The sequence below is a fragment of the Chelonia mydas genome, chromosome 9, assembly GCF_015237465.2.
Source record: "Chelonia mydas isolate rCheMyd1 chromosome 9, rCheMyd1.pri.v2, whole genome shotgun sequence".
Lineage (NCBI taxonomy): Eukaryota > Metazoa > Chordata > Testudines > Cheloniidae > Chelonia > Chelonia mydas.
This window is the reverse complement of record NC_057855.1, coordinates 96,522,598-96,537,933: the sequence shown is the minus strand read 5'-3', so window position 1 is coordinate 96,537,933 and position 15,336 is coordinate 96,522,598. Positions and strand designations below refer to the sequence as shown.

At 44.8% G+C, this 15,336-nt stretch overlaps 1 protein-coding gene across 2 annotated transcripts in view; it reads left to right on the top strand.

Annotated features, from left to right (window-relative positions):
• The first annotated feature begins 2,837 nt into the window (after window positions 1–2,837).
• SLC9A6 (solute carrier family 9 member A6) overlaps window positions 2,838–15,336 on the top strand; it is a 36,433-nt gene continuing 23,934 nt past the window's right edge. Inside the window, exons 1-4 of one of the 2 annotated variants that reach the window (XM_037908411.2) lie at window positions 2,838–3,150; window positions 11,951–12,150; window positions 12,516–12,593; window positions 13,660–13,736. In XM_037908411.2, coding sequence (XP_037764339.1) covers window positions 2,853–3,150; window positions 11,951–12,150; window positions 12,516–12,593; window positions 13,660–13,736 — 653 coding nt within the window. In that variant the 5' untranslated portion in view covers window positions 2,838–2,852. Of the gene's footprint in view, window positions 3,151–4,631; window positions 4,657–11,950; window positions 12,151–12,515; window positions 12,594–13,659; window positions 13,737–15,336 lie in introns of those variants that run through there. The other variant, XM_043522150.1, reaches the window with a different exon arrangement.

Here is a 15,336-nt window from a genome sequence, read left to right as displayed (position 1 = left end):
AGAGGTTAAGAAGATGGCTATGAGAGTGGTGTGTTTGTGTTAAGAAATAGCCTGGCACTAAAAATGCCATCTCCGGTTTCCCTGACTTGTCTCATAATTCAGACTATCTTAATAAATAATTCTGAGCAAATCTTTTTTTTTAAAAAACCCACACTTTTCAGAATTATAATTTCATCCTCATCAAATTTGAAATTAGTTATGAGAACTTCTTGGGGCTATCTTTTATCTCCCACTTGGATAAATGTATCATTGTAGGTACATGTCTGATTTGTTGTCTCTGCATACGTAGGCCCATTAAATCAATGTGAGTTCTAGCTGTGCAGAGTGTAGGATTAAATTTATAGTCTTTTCTCAAGAAACTCTAATTAGAGTAGCTTGTCACTGAGGGGGTGAGGATAGAAGATCATTACATTTTTTCTCCCTCTTGTTTAAAAAACAACATATTGGAGCTAGGAAGTAGATAGAATTTTGTTGATTCTAATGGTCTAACAAGATGTGCCCTATAGTAAAATGCAATGATTGCTTTTAATACCTTAAAGGTCAATTAGATGAATATTGACAACAAAAATATTTAAACAAATAGGAATATATTTTATATGTAATCTATGCGGAATACATGATGGCGTGGGAGAAAGGTTTTGTCAGCATGAGTTTGGGATGAGTGCATTACAAGGGGTGAAGCTATGAGCAAATTATGCAGAACATAAAAAATGAGAGCTGATAAAATTATTCTACACTACATCATGCTCTACCTGCCATGTATGTTCTAAAAACTACTTATGGATTGTTTTAGAGTTATTAATCATTTGAATGGGACTTTCTTGTATCCCTCCATCTATACCGCCTCAGGTTTTGTCTGCACTAGGAAATAGAACCATTTCAGCAGTCAGGGTAGCTATCCATTGCTCTGGTTCAGTGGACATTCCTGGGGATAGTGTGTAGCCAGATAGAATTATTTCTGTTCTTACTTGATTAAATGGAATCTAGGGGATGTTGCAGTTGAACATAAATTAGAGCTGCCCTGGGGCTGCTCTAATTTACTCTAAGAACAGAGTATCAGGGTGCCACAGGACTCCTTGTTGTTTCTGAGAACAGAGAGTGCCAGAATAAGGGGAGCCACTTTTGCCTCCCTCTCCATTCCTGTGCTTTGTGGAACTTGGGTGGGACAACAATTTAGGGTTCCTGTTTCTAGCCCTGCAGGGCTAATTTTTAAGCAGTTACTAGTCCATAATGATCTCATTTACATTGGGCCTCTGGGATGTGGTAATTTTTGGGAAATACACATTTGGGGAAGAAGGAGGAAACATTTATCTGGCAGATTAATTAAAAGAGAGCTGCTGAGGACAGAGTTTGGAATGATGGAATAAGGAAATAGTTTAGCAGTCAGAGAGCATGTAAGGCAGGCAGAAATGTAAGAAAATATATTAATCACCGTTATAATTTATTGTATTATAACTTCATATGAGATGTATGTATGCATGGATGTGTCTGTGTATTGAGCAATTGAAAGGAGAAAGTTTTTTCACACCATTTGCAGTTTTTTTTATTGGTTCATTTTTAGTTAATACTGTACCTGTTTAACTTCAGTTTCTAATGAATATTTCAGAAGAAGGATGGCTTTGTTAAGGATTCAGTACTCCAACCGCTTCAGTTAAGATGCTAGAACGTACCTTTCTGAAAAACACCTGTCCCTCCCAAATAGGGAGAAATGGACAGCCTGCTTTTTTGCCGTCTTTGTCTGTCCCTCCTATTCGGCCAGTGCTGTTGTGAGGGTTATATCAGCATATATCCTATTCTCCAGGTACACAGCTCACACAAAACTACCCTTATGGGGGGGGGGGGCGGAAATCACACTAACTGCACTGCATTAATGTCACTGTACACAGAAGTGTTTTAGATCCCACTGACTGACTGCCATTGTGTTGCTTGTGGAATCATTTTGAGTTTTGAAGCTGCAGAGCTTACGAAATATTGTGATGTTTTGGTGTACAGTAGAACCTCAGAGTTACGAACACCAGAGTTAGGAACTGACCAGTCAACCATGCACCTCATGCGGAACCGGAAATACACAATCAGGCAGCAGTAGAGACCCTATATAGTATAGTAGTGTGTTAAACATAAACTACTAAAAAAAAAAAAAAATAGGGAAAACGTCATTATTCCTCTGCATAGTAAAGTCTCAAAGTCGTATTAAGGAAATGTTCAATTGTAAACTTTTGAAAAGAGCCATGTTTTGTTCAGAGCTACAAACAGTTCAGAATTAGGAACAACCTCCTTTCCCAAGGTGTTTGTAACTTACTGTCGTCCCCTTTTACCCCGTGGCAGGCTGATGTGATGCCATCCGATGCGAGGCACGGGCCCAAACTCTTGGGCAAGTCTAGGAAAGTGGGCTTTCGAGGGCACTGAGGTGGCTAGCTAGGAAACGGGGAGGGGGGGGGGTGCTTTCTTCCTGGCATTGACTCAGCTAGAGAAAGTCCCAGTCATCAGGTGGCCTCCCGCGAGCCCCGGGCACACCTCCTCCGGGGTGATCCGGCGGCTGAAGCTGCGCGATTTCCAATACGCCGGGCACACCACACAGAGGACGCTTGCCCCGGCGGTGACCCCTGACTGTCGCCCCGCGCCTCGGGGGGCCCCTCACCCCAGTGCAGACGGAGGGGCGCCGGCGTTTGCGCCGACCCCGGGCTCTGCGCAGAGGGCGGCGGGGGAGCGGCCGGCCCCGGAGCGGTCCCCGGTGCGCAGCCAGGCCCTGCAGCCCCGCGCCCCCGCCCCCCGCTGGCCCCGCCCCGGCGCCTGCGCCGAGCTCCGCTCGCCAGCCGGGCCCTGCGGACGGAGCCGGAGCCGGAGCCGGAGCCATGGCGCTGCGCGGCGGGGCCGAACGCCGGCCCCTGCGGGGGCTGCGGCTGCTGCTGCTGCTGGCGGCGGGGCTGGGCGCGCGGGCCGGGGCGGCGGCGCGGGGGGAGGCCGCGGCCCGGCCCGTGGCCCTGGAGGAGGAGATCGTGTCCGAGAAGGCGGCGGAGGAGAGTCACCGGCAGGACAGCGCCAACCTCCTCATCTTCATCCTGCTGCTCACCCTCACCATCCTCACCATCTGGCTCTTCAAGCACCGCCGGGCGCGCTTCCTGCACGAGACCGGCCTGGCCATGATCTACGGTGAGGGGCGCCGCGAGCTGCCGCCCGGCACCCCCTGGCTGCTGCCTAGCAACCGACACCCGGCCCCGAGCTGCCGCCCGGCCCCCACCCAATAACCAACCCCCAGCCCCCACCCCCTGAGCGGCCATCCAGCCCCTCCCCCGCCCAGCACCCACCCAATAACCAACCCCCAGCCCCCACCCCCTTAGCAGCCATCCAGCCCCCCTCATCTAGCACCCACCCAATAACCAGCCCCCACCCCCTGAGCGGCCATCCAGCCCCGCCCCCTCTAGCACCCACCCAATAACCAACCCCCAGCCCCCACCCCCTGAGCGGCCATCCAGCCCCCCCCAGCACCCACCCAATAACCAACCCCAGCCCCCACCCCCTGAGCGGCCATCCAGCCCCCCCCCCCAATAACCAACCCCCAGCCCCCACCCCCTGAGCGGCCATCCAGCCCCGCCCCCTCTAGCACCCACCCAATAACCAACCCCAGCCCCCACCCCCTGAGCGGCCATCCAGCCCCGCCCCCTCTAGCACCCACCCAATAACCAACCCCAGCCCCCACCCCCTGAGCAGCCATCCAGCCCCCCTCATCTAGCACCCACCCAATAACCAGCCCCCACCCCCTGAGCGGCCATCCAGCCCCGCCCCCTCTAGCACCCACCCAATAACCAACCCCAGCCCCCACCCCCTGAGCAGCCATCCAGCCCCCCTCATCTAGCACCCACCCAATAACCAACCCCAGCCCCCACCCCTGAGCAGCCATCCAGCCCCCCTTATCTAGCACCCACCCAATAACCAGCCCCCACCCCCCCCAGCCCCCACCCAATAACCAACCCCCAGTCCCCACCCCCTGAGCGGCCATCCAGCCCCCCTCATCTAGCACCCAGCAGCCAAACCCCCAGCCCCCACCCCCTGGCTGCTGCCTAGCAACCAGCCCCCACCCCCTCAGCTGCCATCTAGCATCCAGCAACCAGCTTTCAGCACCCTCATCTAGCACCCCTCACCCAGCACCCCTCACCCAGCACCCACCCAGCAACCAACCCCCAGCACCCATCCCCGAGCTGTCACACGACTCTCAGCTGCCACCCAGCAACCAGTTGATAGCAGTCACACTTCCTGCATGAGGCCAGCCTGGCCATGTCTACAGTGAGGCGCCCCTCCCCCAGCCATCCAGACCCACCCACTGAACTGCCACACAACACCCCACACTTACCCACCCATCTGGCACCCGCTGCTGGCGCATGTTGACTGCACAAGATCTGCCTGGCAACAATCTATAGCGAGACACCCTCCCAGGACCCAGCCGTCCTCTGAGTCACCCAGCAAACAACCCCATCTCCCACCCACTGAGTCAGACCCATCCCTGTGCACACTGCCTGCATGAGACCAGCCAGGACATGAACCCCTCCATGCACTCTGCACCCAGCACCCCCATCTAGCGCTCACCCTGCAACCCCATCACAGCGCTTGCCGTTATCTACGGTGATATACTTTTTGTGTGAGACGGGACCATGATCTGTGGTGAGACTGACCAGGAAAATGCCCATCTGGGGTCTCCCTCTCTGAGCCACCCGCTTAGCACCCACTGGTGCTGAGCCTCAGCATTCACTGCTGGGCACAATTCCTGCATAAGAAAGGTCTGGGCATGAGGGGTTGAACTAACTCTAACCCCGGGCTTCTTGAAAGGCCTATATAGTAGCCGAGGTGTGTCTTTAAAGTTTGCAAGAAAATGTATTTTAGCTAAGAGATCTTGGGAATATTGAAAGTGGTCTTTTCAGATGGGGGCTGCCTGTTAAAAATGTTCCTGAGTCTCTGTGACAACTGATTTCACATGGTTCTGACAACTGAGTAAGGAAGGTGCAGTAGGTTAAGAGGATGACAGAGACTTGCTCAGATCCTAGGCCGTGTTCTTTGCCTGGGCGGTATAGCATGTCACTTACTGGGTGTTAAGCTTTTTTAAAAATAAATAAATTATATATTGCATCATGTCAAGAATGGAGATCTTACATCTAATGTCCAAAAGGGATCATGCTGAAGTGTTTATATAATTCCTGACCAACTGACACTTGTGCAAAGAGGTTGCAAGTAGAGGCCCTGTAGAGGCCCTAATCCTGCAACTTGTCTTGTGGAGGTGGACATCAATGTGGCCCTGTGCAGAGCTATGCCTATATGAATCTCAGAGGTCATAGAGCTTGTCATCAGTGAAAGTGTGAGTCTGTGGAGCCAAGATTTTACAAAATGATTAGTGTTTCTGGGTGCCCAGCTAGGGGCACCAGAGTGGGTCCTGACTGTCAGAAAGTGCTGAGCACCCTCCCGCTGAAAATCAGCTTCCTTTAAGGTGTCTTAAGTTGGGCACTCAGAATAACTAGTCACATTTTAAAATCTTGGCCTGGAGAATTAGTGCTATTTCTAACACAGAACTAAACTGTATAAAGGGCAGGAGGACCGGAGTGCTTTACCATTGCCTTTACTACATTCTGTGATGCAGCTTGTTGAGACCAGGGAAGTCCTAGGTGGCAGTGGATTTGTTACAACATAAGAATGTCTCATCAGGCAATGAAATTCCAGGGTTCCAATCCTGGGTTCTGTGGCTGGTTTATACTCAGACTGTAGTCCAATCACAGCCTCTGTCAGTTTCCCCATTTGTACTATGGAGATAATACTTACCATGGTAGGGGGAGTGTTTGCACTGCACCCAGAAGACGTAAAGTACTCCGTTTGTTAAATAGTGTTGTTAAACCATTATCGTCCTCATCTTTCTTCCCACACTATCAGGTGCATGAGGCAGAAGCCACACAGCACCAGTCATCCCTATCCTAGGCTCATTTTTACATGTCTTTTATATTCCAGTGTAATAATGCTGTTTCCACTGTTGTCAGATATGGAGTGTGCCTGTAGGTTGGCCACTCCATCTCTTGCCCTGGGGTTGCCAAAGAAATGCTTGTTTAGGTAGGCTGTTACCGGGCCTTCTTAAAATATGTCCTAAATATGGCTCTCTCTTTTTTTGTCCTGCTTGTATTGTTGTAGGTAGTTTTGGCGTGCTAGGGCCTCTTCATTACTTATTTTTTAAATCCATTGTACTTTCAATACTCTGTGCAAACACCTACATTGAAAGCTGTTCAATTTGTTGTAATAAATGCCATTGAAAGGAAACCAGTTAAACCAGTTAACGAGGAGCATTGCAGAATAATTACACCATAACAAACGGACTGTCAAGAAGATACAGTTGATCCCTTGTAAGTATCCGGAACGTAAATAAGAGAAAGGAGGCCCTGTTCTGTGTGTGAGGTGATGTAGGAATTGACCTTAGGGCTTGTCTATTAGGGATTTTTGCACCAGTGCATCTGTGCTGCAGTTCTGTAAAGTGGGGCTTGCACCAGTACAGTGTACCTATACTGGGAGTTCAGAAATCCCAAATATGGACAAACACTTGAAGTGGTGCTTTCAAAAGCACCTGAGGAATTCAGGAGCGCAAATCCCATTGATTTAAGGATGGGTGCTTGGCAGTTTGAGGGACATGCTCCTAAATCTCTTGGGTCATTTTGTAAATCTGCTCCATAGTGTTTGTCTTTGAGCAGATGGGACTGTTCCAGTTCACTTGTTAAGAGCACTCACCATCCAGGTTGTAGTTCCACCTCTGAATACTTCTCTACAACGAAGCGATCAAGTGGGAAAAAGGCATAATTATTTGAGATGTGAAGTGGCCTGTATAGAAGCAGCTCTGTGGAGGAAAATATCCTTTGCAGCCCTTTATAATATAGTGGGATGGGTTCCAAAAAGGGTAATTTCTGCAAGGATGTATAACATGCTCTCTCGAATCATGTTGTTGTTTTTTAATGGAGTGTGACTCAAAATTGAACATTTCTAATCAATAACCGATTAGACTGTGTCTGTGATCTCTGCAAAGTATTAACTGTATTTTGGGGTTGTAATGGATAGGTAGGGTAAGGCCACTGGGCTATAGGACTTAGCTGAGTGATTTAAACTGTGCCATTCCAAGCCTTGTCTAGATTAGAGTTAACTCATTTGTTCTTAACTCGAGTTCTATATTCCCATTAAAACTAATCTGATGGATTGCATCCATGCTCTGTTGATACGCATGTATCTAGGATTTGTTCAGCCTCCTTGTGTCTACATTGTCACAGCATTCAACCATGTTAGTCGCAGTGATTTGTGACAAGCCTCCCTGAATTCCTGGATCAGCTGATTTTGCAGGGCTTTGTGATAGAGCTTGTCTGTTTATGTGGGGATTGTGCAGGGGAAAGTCACTTGAATGAAAATTCCCACAGTCCATCCGTTCACCAGTTCCAGAAATCCATGGGGCCAGAAGGCAGCACTCCATCTCTCTGTTGTCTGCTTGTTAGTTTCCTTCCCTGTGTGTTGCTTAGCTGTTTGTGAGCCTAGATTCCTGGGTTAAGCTGCAGTGAAAGGTGATATACTGAGAATTAGCGGTAGGAGGTGAGTTATCTGAGGAGGGTGCACTGTGTAGTTGCAGGTATTTCAGGACCTAGGAGCTGACTGATGCAGTGGAGAGAGGGGAGATGGGCAGATAGGTGACTTTGTCGTACATTGTGTAGTAGCACTGAGGACTGATTTGGATCAGCATTGGAATCTTGCCTTACCAGTGAAGCTTCATGGGCATTAACGTGATTGAGATTACATGACTGAAACCAACACATTGAGGGGCTTAGGAGTATGGGCAGAGAGAGAGTTAGAGTTGAGCTAGAAGGAACAGTCAGGTTGTAACTTGACAACAAATCCTACTCTAAACAAGCCCTTACTAAGTATATGTTTAGGATTGAAAAGTAGCCTCCAGTATTTAATATTGTAGCTAGTATTAAATGTCTCTTATTTCAGTTTTCCTGTCAGTTGTTAGTTCTAATTGGCGTTGCAGGATTAGGTGCTTGTGATTGAGCTCATCAAGCTGGTGGCTATCGTATGGCCAATTCCTCAACAAAACAAGTGGAAAACGCTATCCAAAAGTTGTGATTTTTATGCATTCAGCTTCTTGAGTTTTGTGCCCTATTTTCTCATCAATTTTAAAACAAAGGGAAGAAGGTTGTTTCCATTGATGTGCAAAAAATGGTGTAACCCACTGATGAGTATGTTACAAGACCCCCAATTCACAGAGGATATGAGTTGGTACAGCCCCAGCTAGAGAAACTTAGTTCTTTAGCTCAAGTGGTAGTAGCTCATGCTTTTATTTCTGGAAATCCCTGGTCTGTCAGCCAAGATGGCAACTGCACCGTTTTTTCAGACTTCATTTTGACTCCACTTGTGTCTTGAGGTTGTCATCTTTGTTCTGCCATTACCCCTTATCCCATCCCAGGGTTGCTCTCCCTTCATTTCTAGAGTAATTTGGATTCTAAACTAATCTGTAATGTGCTTTTTTTCCCATCTGCACTTTCCTAAACTGAATTTAGAGAATCAATAGCAGAACGAATAATAGCAAATACATACTATTTCAGTGGTTGCGTAGGAAAACCTGGACCATTCTCTGTCTCTATGGCTTTGGGGGAAATATTGGAGATTTGCCTCCTTTGAAGACTGATCACAAGTGTGGAATTAGGAAAAATGAAGGCTAATCTCTTCAAGTGCTGTAGAGGCTGTTCGGACCCTGGTTGCTCAACAGCGGCTAGCTAAAATCTGCACGAAGTAAACTACTTAAGCTTCATCTTTGCCTGTAAGTCCTCAGACTCTCAAGTAAATTGGGCTCAGGATTTCTGACCCATCAGAATTTGAGTTTGGGTACTGTGAAGCTGCTAACTAAGCACGGAGGATGCCAGCACAGGTGTAGCATATGTTGGGGCTGAAAACCTATCTGCTAATTCCATTAGAAAGCACTGATGTTTGATATCTTTCGGCTGCATCTCTTGCCAGTAAAACACAATGTTAGGGTTCAGCTTGTTCATATTTTCACTGTAAATTATAATCTCTCTCTCTCTCTCTCTCGATGTGTTTGTATCTCTCTCATAAATTGTGCTGTAGGCTAAAGTCTGCCTGCAATAAAAGACGTAGGCACAGCAGTGAATTATTTCAGCACATTGGAAAACAGCATTTTGATGGTCTTTGTGCTTCACACAGATGCTTAAAACGAAGCTCTCACAACCCAGGCATCAAAAAGCTAAGATCATTACAGCTGTGTTCATAGACAGCACAAGATCTTAATTTTAAACCCTAGCTCAGAAATATTCAGAAACACCTAAAAAGCCTATGGGCTTCCACTGTTTGCTGAAAGGTAAATGTGATGAAAACAGTTAGCTTTAGCATCTTGTTTCAAAATGATCCACTTAATCTACCATCCTTGCCGTTAAACTTTCCATGCCCTTTCTTCTCTGTGTCAGCAGGCTCCCCACCATCAATCTCCAGGCCAGATTTAGGGAGAGGTTTTTATAAGTGTTACCAAACTAAAACATTAAACCCTCTCTGATTGTGGCGTCACCAGAATGGAGCTCCAAGCCAGCAATCTTTGCCTGAGATTTTATACTATTCCCAGCAATGGTAAGAAGTAGTAACACATATACATGGTACAGAGAATGAGACCTGACTGTGTGGCTCGAAAGCTTGTCTCTTTCACCAGCAGAAGTTGGTCCAGTAAAAGATATTCCTTCACCCACTTTGTATCTCTGAAATTTATTGCCATCTAGGGATTTATGCCTGGCACTTCAAACTAATGCTGTCTTGTAGCCACAAGATTTCTATTGAGAGGGTCAGTTACACCTAAAACCAATGCAAGGCAAACGGAAAGGTGTGTCCCATGTTTCAGTATTCATCTTCAGTGTAACACTGGACCATTGTCAAAACAGATCTATTTTGGGCATAGCCACATTGTCCCTCCCTAATAGGTAAATCTGAATGACAAATCTGCATTTAGAAGTGAGGCTGTGTCACCCAGTGGTTCAGACCCAGGATGCTTGAGCTCTCATTCTGGTGTTGATGTGTATGTGTATATTTTTTTCATACTATTTAGTGATTCCGTTTATAGTAAGGGGACTTATTTTTGCTCTTTAACATGCTGTCTTTCAGACTCTTCGCTCTGTTAACACACACAGTATACAGTATCTTTAGGGCTCGGATGGTCGTCTTAGCAAACATTATAGGTTTATCCAGCGCTTTCTGTCTTCTGCTTTCCATGGAACCAGAAATTTATTTGGCAGGAAAATGCAAGGAGCAACAGGTTTTGAGGAATTTTAACTTAGAAGCCAGGTCTTGTTAAGGTGTCCCTAAATTGTTCATATGTGCACAGCATCATGTACAGATCTGTTCGAGTTGGACTGAAAGCTGGACTGCAAAGTGCAGAAAGGCACCTGCTAGGAAACCAGCTTGATCAAATGAAGCACTGCTTTGCAAAGATTAAAAGACGTGGAGAAGCAGATGAAGAAAGACAAGATCCCTTAGAAATTCACAAAGCAAGGTGTCCTGTGGAGGGTATTATTAAGTCCTACCAGCTTCGAAATGTTAAAAATAATCCCTGAATGAACCTCCTGGGTTGTATTAAGGAGACTGAGACAAGGTTGACAGTTATTCTTACAGTTTCAAATATTCATGACAGTCCTAAAATCATCTCTTTCCAAGAAAATACATCCATTGTGCATACCAAGAGGGGCTTAACATCCCATACATCAGTCCAGTCAGATTTCTCTTTGGGTACTAGCTGTCGTGTACACTTGAAAAATCTGGAGCAGGGCAAAAACCTAACAAGAACTTCTTTATTCTGGGAGCCCCTCTTATTAATTCTCAGTCACTTTGCTTTTGTGGGTTAAGCTGGGCCTTTCAGTATAACTTTAATACTGGTGAGTTTGTGCAATAAGTAGCTCTTTAAGATCGTCCTTATGCCAACGAAAAATTTGAAGACTCTTGTGTTCTTTGAGTGTTACGTAAACGATGAGTGTTTTCTCTATGAAAGGAATGCAGGGCCCTGTTCTTACTCTATGGCAAATATACCCCCCCCCCATCCCCTATGAACCAGCTGAGTCAATAACAACTCCTGAACTGGCAGCAGCAGTATGCTAGGTGCTTTCTGATCAGCTGGTGTGCAGTATTGTGGTTTTAGTGCACAGGCCTGCGATTTGTATAGTGCCCTTTATTTGCAATACAGTTGACTGGCCAGGCGAAGGGAGTCTTAAACTCAACTCCACAGCTTTCCTCTTCCTCATTTCCAGGTGCTACACTGCACTAAACACCTTCCTAATACGTTGGCAGGACTGATTTCCACCTAGAATTCTAGTAGTGATACTGCCCTTTTTTTATCAACCTAGAAGAGACCTTTTATCCTGGTTAGATATCTTTCAATCCTCTAAAGCTTTTATGGTGCTCTAACATTGTAATACATATGTGTTCCTCACATTCTAAAAAGAATGCACAACGATCTCTGTGTATTTCCCCTCAGCAGTATAAGTATTTTATTCTTTTCTTTTATATAAATCTTTATAGTTTGGGAAGGCGTCATGGGAAATGGGGCAGTTTCTGTGTGTGAACTGTTTATACATGGGAGTTTCCAGTCAGCGGGATGTATATGATTTGTCTGCCCACATCTGAGGTGTGTTTCCTGGATGTAGTAGTTGCATCCTAAGAAATGCTAATTCTGTCCACCCTCGAGAGGCAGTGTGCTACCAATATGTGCATTCTGCAGGTCAGTATGCTAGGAAGAAGTTCTGATGAATTTTCTTTTTTAAAAGAGGTTTGTGGTTTTACAGCTCTGAGAAGCTGGCAAGGAGCTAGCACAAATACAGAGTTTATCTTCCACATCTCCTGGTGGAATTTAGTTGGTTAATATTTACAGTTGTTGCATGGCTGATGTTGTCTTTATTTCCAGGTGTGCTGATGGGCGTCATCCTTCGATATGGAATTCACGTTCCCAGCGACGTTAATAATGTGACCTTAAATTGTCAAGTGCAAACCAGTCCAGCTACTTTGTTAGTAAATGTTAGTGGGAAATATTATGAGTATACCCTGAAGGGGGAAATCGGCCCTCATGAACTTAATAACGTTCAAGATAATGAAATGCTGAGAAAGGTGAGCTGCTTAGCGTTTGGAAACTTTGAATGGCATAGTTCTTGGCAAATGTCCAAGACAGGATTGTTAAATGGGCCCAATCCTGTCCCCTTCGCAGTTGATAGGAGTTTTGTTCTCAGCTGCAGCAGGGGCAGGATTTGGCGCAAACTGTAAACCAGAACGTTTAATCTTACTACAGTAGCTAATTATATTGTAAAAGCTACAAATTAAAGGATTGCACTTCATATTACTCTTGTTAGTCTTGTAGCTTTCGTGCCAAACTGTCTTGTCTGATTATATATAAAATATGCAACGTATTCTGATTACTGTGATTTCTTTTGTCTCTTGAAATCTTAATTTCAACAGATTTTATTCTTTTTAAACAGGTGACTTTTGATCCTGAAGTGTTTTTCAATATCTTACTCCCTCCAATTATATTTTATGCAGGATACAGCTTAAAAAGGGTATGTGTCATTGCATTTCATTTTATTTGAAGGTCGTAGGTATTTAAAATTCTTGTAGCTCTGGAAGTACGGTAATACTGAACAAACGTCAGCAGGCCTCATTTGCAGTGCACCGTCCTATGTTCTGTCTTAGTTATTTCTAGAGTGGTCATTGCCAGAGTGACTAAGCAAAGGTTCTCATGCTGTCCTATACTGTGGTGTATATATACAGAAAAAGGAGAAAAGCTTAAAAAATATAATTGTTGCTTGTATAATCTTTATCTGAAATCTCCAGTTTTTGTTCAAATTTGCACTCAGATGTGAGGGAGCTTGTTTGCTTGATCCCTTGTAAAATTTCTGTCTATATCCCTTCCCAAAATACACAAGTATAAAGCATCAGGTATGGGAGTTCTCGTAAAAAAGCAACGAAGACTGGGGAAATAGAAACTATAGCCATGTTAGAATATTGTGTATGGGTCAGAGCTTTCTCATGGGATCCAGAAGTTATTGAGGCAATTGTTACCAAGGCTTACAAAAAGCAGAGGTAGGGGAACTCAGCATTTTGGCCTGGATCACTGAGGAGAACATAAGCTTCCTCAGGAGCTCCCCAGGAGGCAGCAGTTACAAACCATTTACAAGCACTTAAATCAAATTAGGTCACGGTGAAGCTTTTTTTGCAGGTTTGAAATAAGCGACAGATTCCTTGTCCTAGCCAAATCTCTGAAGTGCTAATATGTAAGGAAGGAAACATGAGCCTGTTTGGCTCATGTAAAAGGAAATAATCCTTCCAGGCTTGGAAATTCCCCAGTCCTCAGCATCAGCAATCTGCTAAACAAGCTGCTAAAAGCAAACAATTAGTTCATTATGATTTATTTTTTAGTAGTAGTATTGTGGTAGCACCTAGGGGCCAGATCATGGATCAAGGTGCTGTACAAACACACTTTGATTGCCCCAAAGAATTTACAATCAAAGTATAAGATGAGATATTGACAACCCTTCCTTAATGTGTATGGTCTGAGGAACATACAAACCGTTTGAATGCAAAGCATCAGTACAGCTGTAATGCAGTGTGTTTTTTCTCTTCTAGAGGCATTTCTTCAGAAACTTGGGGTCAATCCTAGCGTATGCTTTTCTTGGAACGGCTATCTCCTGTTTTGTGATAGGGTGAGTATTTGAAGTCCATCAACAGGTTTTGGCAATATAGAGGGCTTATGCTCTGGTTGCTAGCTTGTGCCAACACTTCTATGGTGCTGTTACCTATGCTGGGTAGATTAAAGGTAGTACGGAGATGCCTACCCATTCTATAATCACATCTTCGCTTGCAGGGTAGACCTATCCTTGATGTGGAGTAAGAGGGAGTGATATGATTTGAGCACAGGACTTGGAGCCAGAACTCCCGTGTTCTAATCCCAGCTCTGACAAGATACTCAACCTCCCTGTCTCAGTTTCTTTAAAGGAGGAATTAATACTATTTGCCTACCTTTCAGAGCTCTTGAAGATCAATTAGGGTCTGACAAATATTATACTGTAGTTCTTGGTTTCTAGTTACTACTGTAATAAATAGAATATTGATATAAAAATATTAAATTGGGTTTAAAAGGTTTCCAGAGATTTTCACAGGTCTTTAAATACCAGATATTACTTATGAGACTGGATCAGTGAAAGACTTGGTAGATATAAGTATCAAGTGAGGCACTGGTATGAAATATAGAGGGCCACACAAACTGCATAGCGGTATTTAAAAAAACAACATCACCCCAAACACCTGCACTGAAACAGTTCAGTGTCTAAACTGAAAACTTGGCCTAAGAGTAAGAGGTTTCTACAAGCGTCATTTTAGTGTTAGCAGTAAAAAAAACCTCCCCGAGGGATTAAGGGCTTCGGGAGTTGCTTCAGGAGCAGTACGGAACGCTGCTGTGCTGTGATTCATTCTTCTGGTCCGTGGTAGGGCACAATGCTACTAGACTGGAGAAATGTAGCAGAAACCTACAAGATAATATCAACTTTTAAAAAATGAAATTACATATTGTAATTTTCTTTGCCTGAAAGATAGGGAAGTACCTCTGGGGTAGAAGGAGTTACTCTAAGTAACACAGGATTAGGCTATTGAAGTAATCAGTAGATTTTTTTTCTTCTTTCCAGGAATACCTTCCCTTTCCCCCACACATGCTGTGTTTGATCTAACCTGTGATTAGTGATGTGATGCCCTTTAGCTAGTAGGATACAATATGTGCATGTGTAGCAATAGCTGAAACATTTGTGTTTGAAAATGTCCCTTAGAATATTGCAAGAGAGCAGGAGAATTACTGTGATGTGTTAAATTGGCAAGTTAATGGGGCTAGGGTTTGCTCCCGGATATTGTTGGTTATGCCATGCTATGATTCTGTTTAGTATTATTCATTTATATAGACAGAGGGAACTAATTCTTATTCTAAGTAGTAAAAAGGTGAGAATTACATAGGATGCTTTCAAGAGGAGATTGTGGAAGATCAAAGCAACCTCAGCCTCCATCTAGACTTGTCTTAAAGAGAGAGAGAAAAAGAAAGAGGCTTGATACAAAGTCAGTGAAAGATCATTACATTGACCAGTCATATAAAACATTGTAGAAATTAAACCACTTGTGAGATGGAGCAGGTGCGATGGTCTGTGTTACACATTCCACAAGCTGCTGACATATTTATCCTGTCAAGCTGTGCTGTATTAAGTAGCTTTATGCACGGAGTAGTTCAGATGTTAAATCCATGTGCTGCTAACCACATATACA